Raw genomic sequence first — 12,421 nt, 5'->3', positions numbered from 1 at the left:
CATTGCTCACCCCTGACTGCCTCTGCCACACACTGGCCATCCTTCCCCACCACCCATTGTCCATCACTCGGACACTGACGGCAGAAACCCTGCACAATGGATGCACCTAATCTGAGAAGCCCTTCCACGCGATGCATTGATGTGACCCGGATTTGGTCCACACATCTTTTGGATCCCAGTGGTTTCACAGATGGTCTGGCATGTATTTTTTTTCCCTTAAATACTAGTTTTATACAGATTTCACCTGAAATACTGAGCTGTAATTTATGTTAAATTGCATTACTTCCTGTCCGCCCGGCTCTCCCCTTCCACGAGGTCTATCACACTTCTTTTCTCCGCCTGTCCTTCTGGTAATTTTCCCTGTCCACCTGCTTGGACCATCTCCACCTATTTCTTTCCTCACGCATCTTTCCTGCCTACTTCTGCAGTTTTTCCTATTAACTCACTGCAAGCTTCCTCCTCCCCTTTAACTTTCTCTGTTTGTACCCATTCCTCGTGTACACCTCAACATTTTCACCCATTGATCTCTCCTTTATGTCCCCACTCGGTACACTGCAATTTATTTTAGTACAGTTTACGTTTAAATAGTTTTTTTCTAATGAATAGAAAGCTTTTTAATGCTTTGATTTTGTTTCTGTTTCTTTACCATGTTTGCACCTAATACCTTTCATATGTCAAAAAGCATCACTGATGACTACAAGAATATAACGTCATTTGATAATGACTGGTTTCCTTCTATTACAGTGGATTACAGTTTTCTAAAACGGATAACCAGGCAGGTAAGGGCGATGTTCTAACTGTTTTTCATCCATCCTTAAAAACGTCTAATTCTCCTGGACCCATCTTGTATGCCCCTTTCCAAACTTTGTCTGGAGGCTGCTCCCTCCTGTATCCCTACATGGGCATTGAGCAGCCTTGCCATCCTCAAGCTGTCCTATGCAGCGGCAGCCCGTGCAGGTAAGAGCAGTGGGGGCGGCGGCGCCTGGTGGCGGGGATTTCGACCGACAATGACGAGGAAAAATTAAATAAATAATACATTTTCTCTTGACATCGTCCATCGAAATCCCCACCCCCAACACGCCCACCGCCCCACCCCTCTTACCTGCACGAGCCGTGGCTGGTCCTTTGCTGCTTGCACTCAAAAGGTTCCTTCCTGGCCTCTCCTGTGCCATGCTCCACTCACTCTCCTGTCCCATCTCCCATGCAAACACCTTGGGCCTTTGACTCAGGCTGTGCACCCCTGCGTACCCTCGAAGCATCCTCTCCAGGCTGCCCCTCCCCCTCCCAGGCAACCCCACTACTGCCTAAACCTGCAGTATCTTCCCCTCAGTTGTACCTGGAGGGCCGTCCCCGTCCTCACCTATCACAGCCCCACGTACACAACCGGGAGGAAATGACTGTGTGTACCTGGAGGGCCCTCCCATCCTCGCCTGGCCCAGGCCCAGGTACATAACATGGAGAACCCATCTGCTTATACTTGGAAAGTCCTCACCACCCTCACCTGTCCCACCCCATGGAGGACATTCCTGTGTGTGCCTGGAAGCTCCTCCTCAGTCTCACCTGTCTCGGTCCCTTGTACACATCATGTAGAACATCACTGTGCGTACAGACATGGCAGCCCCTATCCTCATGGGGTACATTGTTGCATATACCTGGGGTTGCCTCCCTGCTCCGCCTAAGAAGCCTCCTGCCATTTAACCCTCTCCAGTCCTTATGAGGACATGGTTGTTGGAGCTGAGAAGATGCAATGTTTGCACACCAGGACAGGGTCAAAGGCCAAGTGTGAATGAGGGCCACGCGTGGGTGAGGGGTTCACCAATGAATGATCTGGAGACAACTTGGTGAAGCCTTAGGACAAACTGCGGTTCCACTGTCGAATAGGTAGAGCCATGGCAGTGAGAGGCTTCATCTTGATGCAAGAAGTCTCTACCGTAGAGCAGCACCCCATGACCAAAGCCAATCACAGACTGGGGGCGTTTGTGGTGCAGGAGCACCACAATCACATGGTTCCCTTGCTTCGGAGGAAGAGCTGGGATTCGTCCTCTGCTGGATCCTACACTGTATATATTTGACCTTGCAGCCCCAGCCAGGTCACAGTGAGGTCACAGTGACGATCACTCCTCCCTATTTAAGGCAGAGTAACATAAGTGTTTATCCCTGCGCTGTACTCCCATGAAAGACATGGCGTTGTGCTTTCTCAATCCACCCTTCCCCCGCCCCCAGTTGAGAAAAAAAGCCCCATGCACGCCCAAGTCCTTCATTTTTTGTTTTTCTATATGAGGATTTCTTGAAAAACGTTGTCGAGAGGGCACAACAAGTATGGCGCCATGCTCATCAAAGCTTTCCCTGCTGCAGCAATGGCTCAACTGAAGTCAGCGAGATCCCCACCTGCCTGGAGAGATCCCTACATTAGGCGAGCAGTCCTCTGGAAGTGGCGGCCATGGCCTCCTCTGAACTGGTGAGCCACTTGACATACTCGAAATCATGCCCCTTTGTCCTGTCAACTAGTGTGCTTTACACTTTGTTATTTGTTCTATGTAAAGAACATTGTAGAGTATCTTACTGCTCCAACGTGGCGAAAAGGTGATAAATTAATGCTACCTGAAAATCAAAGAGTACATAAATACATCTCTTCTCCCATTTCTTCCCCAAGCCTCTCCTTTTATTAGTGAATGGAAGAAAATATGTTGGCATAGCAAAGACCAAAAGTAAAATAATTAAGCATCCTGTACTCTTGTTTCAGGGCAAAGCCAGGAAACCAGCTGCATCCCGGGAGGAGAAAGGCCGTGCCTCAGTATGACTGCGGGTGGAGTCGCAGCTGGACACCCTGTCTGTAAGAGGGCCACAGACTTTCAACCCTAGTAATTATCAGGAAAGAACTGTTTGCATAATTTTCCAGGCAACCTTCTTTTCGCTCAGAGAAAATACTTAATAATATCTCCAGATAAACATCCATCAATGCTCTCAGGTGGATCCATGGAAGCGCAACATAGATGGAGCTCCCCGACACACTCTGCTAGAAATCCACCCTGAGGACCTTGGATTAACCGTCATCGATGTCGAGACGCAGTTCATTGACGTCACTTGTATGAACCTTTGTGATCCTCTAAAGGGGTCCTCCTTTGTGATGATCTACGATTAAGCTCCCTTCATCAAAGCTCCGGGGAATTTTCTTGGCTGTACCTGCGGGTGGAGTCGCAGCTGGACACCCTGTCTGTAAGAGGGCCACAGACTTTCAACCCTAGTAATTATCAGGAAAGAACTGTTTGCATAATTTTCCAGGCAACCTTCTTTTCGCTCAGAGAAAATACTTAATAATATCTCCAGATAAACATCCATCAATGCTCTCAGGTGGATCCATGGAAGCGCGACATAGATGGAGCTACCCGACACTCTCTGCTAGAAATCCACCCTGAGGACCTTGGATTAACCGTCATCGATGTCGAGACGCAGTTCATTGACGTCACTTGTATGAACCTTTGTGATCCTCTAAAGGGGTCCTCCTTTGTGATGATCTACGATTAAGCTCCCTTCATCAAAGCTCCGGGGAATTTTCTTGGCTGTACCTGGTCTATAAACTCAGGGACACTCTCTAAGGGTTGTTCATGGTGATTTTCTAGGATAATCTTTTAGGACAATAAGCAGTTCATTGGAATATGACTTCTGTGAAAGCCTGAACTGGTTATCCTTGGTGAAGTTCTTCACTAAATCTTCATCAATGCAGGGTTCCTTCTTGGCTGTACATGTTTTATGAACCCTGTGACACTCTCTACGGGTTATTCTTTGTAAGGTTCTTGGATGAACCTTCGTCAATGCTCTGAAGCAATCCTCTGGCAGTCCTTGGTATATGAAAATTGTGGCCCTCTCCAAGATTATTCATCATGATGTTATTAGATGAAGCTGCGTTGAAACTATGAAGTAGTTCCTTGGCTGTACTTGCTAAATGAATCCTGTGGCGATCTATTATGTGTATTTGTGTTGGTGATTCTTGGGGATGTTCTTCCGTAAGCACATCATTGGCAGTACCTGGTATATGAATCTTGTGACACTCTGTGAGAGTAATTTTGGGTATGTTCTGGGATATATTTTTATTGATGCTCTAAATCATTTTAATAGCAGCGTTTGTATTATCAGTCTCTTTATTGTTGCTACTACTAATGAACAGTGGTATAATAATTAGGTATATAGGTGCCACTCAGGAGAATAACACATGTATTTGTACATAAAACCACTTATTTGGAAGACGGTGCTGTAAGGTGAGGAGAACCTCCAACCTCCCCAAAATAGCAGCCAAAGCCAACAAAATATACAAAGAAATCCTCAGCACGCATCATAGGTGTATCAACAATTTGTTAAGTGCACACGATGTAAGGAGAAATTATACACAAGTTATTTCAATTCTTATTTTCTTTCTTTATGCTTTTGTTCTTGCTTCAGACAGCCAACACGTGTTTCGTCGCTTCCAAAGGGAAATTGTCCATAAACTTTCTCAAGGCTATGTCCTTTTTGATGAAGATCTTTCTGTTGTGGTGATATTTCCAGCCCACAAAGGGATTCAGTATCTTGCGTGACGTCAATAAGGCAGTCCATGCATCTGAGGGATCCTATTTTGTCCCCAAATTTTGAGCTTGTGAGTCTGACAGTCTTGTCCTAAACGTCACTCTCTCTGTAGCTCGAGTGTTACTGTTGGAGCCTGGGCCCAGTCAAACATTTATCTCCAGGGGGGCGACCTTTCTAGCAGCATGAGAGGTAAAAAGAGGAAATTATCCCTTGTTAACATCTCATTCCAGTGTGCCCAATGTGGCCACACAATAATCCACTCACCAACCCAATCTGAGTTTAGTAGGGTTTAATTATACATTTTGAAAAAAATCAATATAGACCAATCCCAACATAATCATATAAAAGTACACAAAGACCAAACAAAGACTAAATCTTCTGAAGAGATTTGCCCAATATACTACAATGCAGATGACTAGCTCTATGACAATGATGCAGATGATCAGAAAAAATTATTCAGTATTACATTTCATCTGATGATTCTCCTTAATAAAACGATACCAAAGGGGATGATCGACCGAGCGTTTGAGCAAATCAAACACTCACCCCCAGTCAACTGATCTGCGTTTAATCCATCATCATTCTTTAGCTCACTCCACCACCCCAGTTCAGACATGGCCATATGCAAATCAGTCTGACCATGTGCCTCATGGGAACAGTCCAGCCCGAACTGCCAAGCCATGTCTTCCCTGGACCGGAAACAAGCATCCTGGGACCGATTTCAGGTTCATAACCCTCTTCAGCCAGGCTAGCTTGAATCCAGTGGCAAAGTGAGCAAGGGACCCACATCTGGGCATACCCTGCCAACTTAGGGCGAACAAAGCGATACCAACTCTGGGTCCCTTGCTCACTTTGCCACTGGATTCAAGATAGCCTGGCTGATGAGGGTTCTGAACCGGTCCAGGATGCTTGTTTACGGTCCAGGGAAGACATGGCTTGGCAGTGCGGGCTGGACTGTTCCCATGAGGCACAGGGTCAGACTGATTTGCATATGGCCATGTCTGAACTGGGGTGAGGGAGTGAGCTAAAGAATGATGATGGATTAAACCCAGATCAGTTGACTGGGGGTGAGTGCCTGCAATGTTCAACACTCCGTCCATCATCCCCTTTGGTTTTGCTTGATTCTCCTTAATAAGCACGAGCCAGCTATCCTTCCCTAAATTATCTTAAAAGGGCAACCCTAAACTAGGAAGCATTTGGTAAGGGTAAAATCAGAAAGGTGTCAGCTGTCGGAGTCTTCAGCAGAAGGCACTCCAACCATAGGTCAAGTTGCATAAAGCCACACAAGCAGAAGCATAGGTCTGCTCCATGTGAAAACCTGAGACGACTCTACTTTTCCCGCTTCGTCCAGCATAAAATATCTGTTGCAGTCAGAGTAGACAATCCCCCGCCATGAGCCGTTAATACGCCCCCCTCCCCTAATCCAGCCTCAGCCCCACTTACCTGATCGCGACCGGAGCTTCTTTCCCAATGCTTCCTGTTCTTCACCCTGCCCATTCAGACATCTAGACCGCTGTCTGGATTTATCTCGCATATGTGTGGTTAAAGAAGATGTGTTGTTCCGCTTGTGGGGAAATGGCACGCGTGGCTCAGCCCACATCGTAAAGGCCGTTCCCCTGATGTAGATAAATCTTTTTCAGTTGCAAAATCAGTGATTAACAAAATCACAGGGCTTGCATCAGCAAAACTCAAAAAACAAAACAAAAGTTTCTGACTCACATAATGGATTTTACAACCCATTGTAAATTACAAATAGAAGTGGGTATGAAAGGTTCGTTCCACTTCCTGTTTGAGAGACGCAGCAGTATATATCAGTGGTTTACAATTGCAATCAGAAACATTGATATGCATCAACATGGGGTCGTAAGTGATGTGTGAAAAGGAAGCTGTCGCATGGAAATTGCTGTTCATTTGGGAATCATGCCAGACGGCCTCTGAAGTAGCACATAGTCCAGGGGACCATTTTAGGCTCCCACTAATGTCTTTGCTTTAAGCAAACAATTTTTTTTTTAAAGTGTCCCGTGACCCTTTAAGGAACATGTTCACATTGAAGGAGGTATGGAGGGTTGCTTTCCCTTGCAGACCTCCTTCCCTATGTATAGAGGGATTCTCAGGTGTTTTCCAAATGCCTACTGCCTTATTAATGTTCATGAAGTGACCTTCTGCGATTGGCTATTTGGCAATGCAATTGATTAGTGCATTGGTCGCATTGTAAAATGCTGGAATGAATGGTTGTAACCAGTCAGTGTGAAGTTTGCACATACTGGTTTATGACCAGTGGTAAATCCGGCCATATGATTCATGCTGCTTCTGAAGCCATACATTTAAGAGATGCATGTACGGTTAAGGCATTTGCCAATTATGGTTTTCCTTGGATGACTACATTTCCATAAAGTATAGCGCTGTTAAATTTCAGAAAGTACAGAAACCTGCTGGGCTAATAAAGTTTAGATATTTCACTCTGGAACTGAAACCATGAAAACTGCCATAAACACACCTAATAAAGGTTGGGGGGGGTGAATTTATTTAAAAAAACATATAGCACAGCGAGGCCAGCCAGCTTGCTGTGCTGCATGATCGGAAAAGGTCAGGAATATGCAGCACATAACATCATACGGGACATTCTTGTCATTTGCAAGCACTGGCGAGCCGCGGCTAGTGCAAGTAAGAGCGGTGGGGTGGGAGGTAGTCGATAGACGACGATGAGGGAAACTGAAATAAAAAAAAAAACACTTAGCTTGCGCTCGCCGCATCGCCGGTAATGCGACTAGCGCAAGACAAGTGTTTTTCTTTTTTAACATTTTATTTCACGTCTGTCGACTCCCCACCACTCTTACCCGCACCAGCCATGGCTGACGCACATTAGACTGCCTAGCGTTAACACAGGCACCCTAACCCCTTGGTGCAAAGCTGCCTGCGTTGTCAGCAGGATTGTTTCGTGCAGGAAGGGAGAGCTTCCTGCACAAAAACAAACCCCTGAGGCATTTTCCTCTTTCTTTGTGTGCTGCTGAAGGCAGCATGCGTAGAAAGAGACGCACTAATTAGTTGTAGGTAATGAAATATAAGTGTGATCTATCTGGGAAAAGCTATCTAAAGAGGTAAGGGAACTCCAGTTATGGCATGTCAGTGCCAAGATATTGATGAGCTAATATTACAGATGTTTTTTTGTTTTTTTCTGTATATGTTTTTTTTTTTTATAAAAGTGATGGTTATTTTCATGGTCTGGCTTGCCAGCACAGCTGTACCCAGACAATTATGTGAGCATCACTAGAGAGGGCATCCAGTTCCACTCACTTATTGAGGCCAGGAGTACGTTTTGAGTGGGCAGACGTTGTGTGCTTCCACAGACAGCTGTGATCATTTTGTTTAGTTATCCAGCTGCTTAAGGTTGAACTTTCAGGAGCACCCACTTGATGTTGGAATGCTGCTAAAATGACTTCAATAATGTGATAATTTCTGTTTTTTTTCCTCTACCAGTAGCACAGATGATAGGAGTTCAGTCATTTACATGCATTGATTTTAAGTCTGGCTTGACAGTGTAACTGTCACCTGATCTTCCAACCTACACTAATATTATTCTACAGTTCTTCGCTACCACACAAATACATATTCATTCCCATGCTATTTACTTGGAAAGCTTCACAGTACTATACCAGAAACCAGACCTATTGGCATTACCAATGCGTGCTGTCATTTGACGCTGGGTGAATTTTTGAGGCTTTTTGTCTGTTATTTAGAAACACGTAACTATGGATGGTATACATATTTCTTCCCTTGTCTTTAAAAATTATTAGAGTTGTGTATAAGTCAGCAACAATGAAAAATTCACAACTCTGTTAGAAATCCAATACACATATTAAAATAGACTGAAGGGGCAAAGTGGGATCATCTGGGTCAATAACATGCCGCGTTGGCTGTCTGCGACTAGACCAGTCAAGGTCAGAACACTGGCTGCTTCACGAAGCTGACCATCAAACTGATTCAATATTTAAATCCAATATTATCTGACGTACACTGCTTTCTGCCCAACACAGACTGGGCTGCAGGTTATTATGCCATTGTGGAAATATAATAAGAATAAGAATACAGAAGTCTTACGTAATTTGGATTGTCAAACATTTGACCTGCAGAAACGTCTTTATGAATATACTTTGTGTCACATTGTGAAGCCCTGAAGGAGTCTGTATGGGAGACGAAACGTGTTGGCTATGAATCTTTGCCTTTGAGGAAATAAAGAGAAATCCTTTTAAGAAAAATAAAGAAAAACTTTTTCAAGAAAACATACATCTGGATTTGGATATCTTTCCGTGTGCTCTTTGTCTTGAACTTTACGTGGACTCTTTATAACATGATGTATAGTGCTGGACTGTTTGTATGCTATGAGACTGTAGAAAGGTGTTTCAACTGGCAAGACAGCTTAGAGACCTAGGCCCTTGCTGCTGGCACTTGGTTGGTACCACAGGTCACAAGTTCAAATGCTAGCAGGGCTGACTCGGCCATTTATCCTTCTGAGATTGATTCATTGATTGCCATCAAATTTGTAACAGTAATACATCGTCTTCACAGCTCTAAGAATCGGCAAACTGCGGTCTTAAGTACTGAATGCGTCATAAAGCCTCACTATCCACAAGGTAGAGCGTTTTGAGAACAAGCTACCCAGCCATGGAAGGCTCTGCTGGGCAAAAGAGGCCAAGTGTATGATCTTCAGAAAGTTAGCCACGCCACGTACATTGCCTGAAAAAAACGAGCGGGGGAAAGTAGAGGAATGTAGGAACCGGAGCCACAACAGCCTGACACACAAGGGAAGACCCTCCTTGAGTTAACTCTAGAAATGTGCCCTGAGACCAGAAGATGGACGTCAAAATCACAAAAAAGCCAGTCATATCAGAAGTGCCCCAATGAGATCACTGGAAGCGATGTCAAACAACCTTACATAGTTTTCCGTTTCTCATGTGACGGTATTATATCTCTCGCCTGTTGTCGCTTTCTCTCCCCCTCCTGTCTCCTCCTTTATCTCAACAGTTTTCTCACTGCTCTCCTTATAATATTTCAGGTCTTCAGCTCTCTCACCTGACTTTCTCACCTGCTCTGTTTCACCTGTCTCCCCCCTTTTTTTTCACTTGTCTATCTCTTTCTCACTGTCACTGTCCCAATATCACCTCCAGATTTCCCCGCATTTCGTTTTTAGGTCTTGCCTGCGCCAGCGCATGCGATGATCTGGCGAGACATTTAGTAAGGGGGCTTCAAAAAGCTCACCACACGCTTTTGCTTGTGGCCTAAAGCTTGCGCGTACGCGCGCGGTTACGCGCACAGGCGCCATCTGGCTTTCCTCTCTCGTCATGGCTCATTAAGCCAGACGTGCCTCCTTGTTGTTCCATGGGGCATCGGGCACTTTCTGCATTTTGCCTCTGGCAGCCGAGTTCTTCGGACAGCTTTTTTCACTTTCTGCTCCATAGAAGTGCACTAACGACATAGAAACAAAAGTGTCTCCTTAAACATTTCACAGGCAAAATACTACAGATTCGATTAAGATACAATTTCGCCATTATCCTGAAATAATTTTTGTTTCGACAAATTCAAGCTCTGCTCAAATAAATAGGCTTGCAACGACCCCTTTAATCCACTGGGTGTCACTGCTACCTTAAGAATAATAGCGCTGCAGGAAACTTGTTTGATAGTTCACTTAAATGTTTGAATACAACTGCAAAATAAGAGACGGTTTCAACAGTGGAAAATGCATTCTATATTTGTTTTTTCTGATGTGTCCGATGTACTAATTTATTGGTTATGCAAATCGAATAACTAGGTTTATGGCCAAGTTAGTTTTTGCTTAACCTGAATGTGAGTAACATGCTTGGTGTCTGCTAATCACGCATACTTCTTTAGAAAAGGCCCGAACTATGCTAATCGCAATCAATAAATGCTGAATCGAGGCAGCGGCGGCTTTCAAATGTATATTTGTTTCCACCCCTTACAGGTTCACAAACGAAAGTCATTACCTTGAGGTGGGTCGTAAAGTTTGGTGTATGGCAACTAAACTGACCTGGGAACCCAAACCCCCCTATATCAATACATTTTTATTTAGGTTTTTGTAAAGTGCTGTCTTTTGACATTTTGCCGCTTCGTAGCACTAACTGTAGGGAACGGGGCAATTTTCAGTTAATGTATAGTTACTTCTTTTGGATGAGGTCGGAGTGTATCTGACAGGATGATCACCGAGAGGCCCTGTCCTTCTTGGCGAGAGGGAGAATGAGGGTGCGGTGGGGGCGGGAAGGCTCCATTAAATAGAATTGTTTTTAGGTTTGTGTGCTATGTAAAGGTGTAAATATGTGAAAACGAGCTGTTTAGTGCTCTGCGCCATCTACATTTTCCTACTTCCAGGCACACATGGCACCACCTTAAGTATCTGAATCCTCTTTCAGAAGGACCCTAAGCATGATATTGTACAGAACCTTGCATTCAAGGTGTACCTGCTACAATAACAAGCATTGGCATAGCCAATAGGTCTCGTCTTTGGGACCTTATAAGTGTTTAGCCAAGCAACACTTGATGTTGTTGCACCAAGGATATTGTGCTGGATTACTAAACACTTATAAGGTCCCAAACGTGAGACCTATCGGCTATGCCAATTGTTTCTATACTAACCTCTCTGTCTTATCGCTTCTTTCTCTCTCTCTCTGCTTCCCTTTGCCTCTCAGTTGTATATCACCACCTGTCTCTCCCTCTCTCTCTATCTTTTCCTTTATCTCTATCATAACTCTTAAATAGTCATCCCCTCTAATGGGTCCTGCCAATCGGCCGTCTCTTTGCCACCTGCCAATGGGCCATGCTTTCACTCTTACTTGTTTCACTCTCTTTCCCATCTGTCTATCCCTCCCACATCTGCCACCTCTCTCCAATGCCTCTCTGTTATGTTTAATTGCCTCGTACTGATTGTACTTTCCTCTCGCTGTCTTCCTGGCTGCGAGCGCTTGCCCAAGGTTCTATGACGTCCATCGGTTCTGGAATAGAACCTTGGGCATGGGCGGCGGTTGGAGAGACAGTTGAGGCGGATTTCTTGTATCAAGAGGACACGCATCCCGGTGTCAGGGCATCTACTGAATAAAAACGATTTTCCTTACCTTCTACACCTCATTGGTCTTTACAATTTTGGCGACGAGGATGGGATGATGTGGCAGCACCTCCCCTGGGACTCATCTCACAGGCCTGACTGCGCATCTTCAATAAATCTTGATGTCACTGGAACACTCGCACACGTCAGCCATTTTAGATTGGGCTCCGAGTCAAAAACGTTGCGGCCATCTTGAGTAACACTCAGTCGCGGCTCGTAGAGGGAGTGCTGTGGGGAGGGGCGGGGTAGGTATAGGGTGGGGGGTAGTAAACTCTGGTGTATGGCCAACCAGAGTGAAGTACATAAATAAATAAATAAAACAAATTATATTACGCGCGCTGCAACGGAAATGGCGTTGCAGCACGCGCAATGTAATTCATTTTATTTATTCATTTATGTACTTAACTCTGTCGGCCGTATGCCAAAGTTTACTACCCTCCACCATGCCCCTTCCCTGCCCCACCGGCCCGCAGCACTCCTCCACGAGCCGCAACTGGTAACACTTCGTGTTACTGACGAATATATTTCTCATCAGCAGTGACGAGAATACTTTAAAGGCATCCAGTTAATTCCTGGCATTTTCCAAATAATTGTACCACTACGTTTTACCAACATATGTGCCACCTGTTTCTCATACAGTGCATGTAACACGCTGTGTTACCAACTATTGTGCTTTTGCTTCAGTGATGCACACACTGCCAAACGCATCTATTTAGCATTATTCATTCCTATAATTTTTATTGTGACTGC

At 44.8% G+C, this 12,421-nt stretch overlaps 1 protein-coding gene across 9 annotated transcripts in view; it reads left to right on the top strand.

Moving 5' to 3' along the window:
* LOC146809176 (uncharacterized) overlaps positions 1 to 12,421 on the top strand; it is a 134,124-nt gene that overhangs the window by 91,102 nt on the left and 30,601 nt on the right. For 2 of the 9 annotated variants that reach the window (XM_085615968.1, XM_085615972.1), the window contains 3 exons: positions 745 to 779; positions 2,282 to 2,458; positions 2,744 to 8,828. The exons of 4 other annotated variants lie outside the window; for them this stretch is intronic. In XM_085615968.1, coding sequence (XP_085472094.1) covers positions 745 to 779; positions 2,282 to 2,413 — 167 coding nt within the window. In that variant the 3' untranslated portion in view covers positions 2,414 to 2,458; positions 2,744 to 8,828. Of the gene's footprint in view, positions 1 to 682; positions 780 to 2,281; positions 2,459 to 2,743; positions 8,829 to 12,421 lie in introns of those variants that run through there. 3 more of the 9 variants (XR_014966347.1, XR_014966348.1, XM_085615969.1) reach the window with 3 other exon arrangements.

This window comes from Triturus cristatus, chromosome 7, assembly GCF_964204655.1.
Source record: "Triturus cristatus chromosome 7, aTriCri1.1, whole genome shotgun sequence".
NCBI lineage: Eukaryota > Metazoa > Chordata > Amphibia > Caudata > Salamandridae > Triturus > Triturus cristatus.
This window is presented reverse-complemented; position numbering and strand designations above follow the sequence as displayed.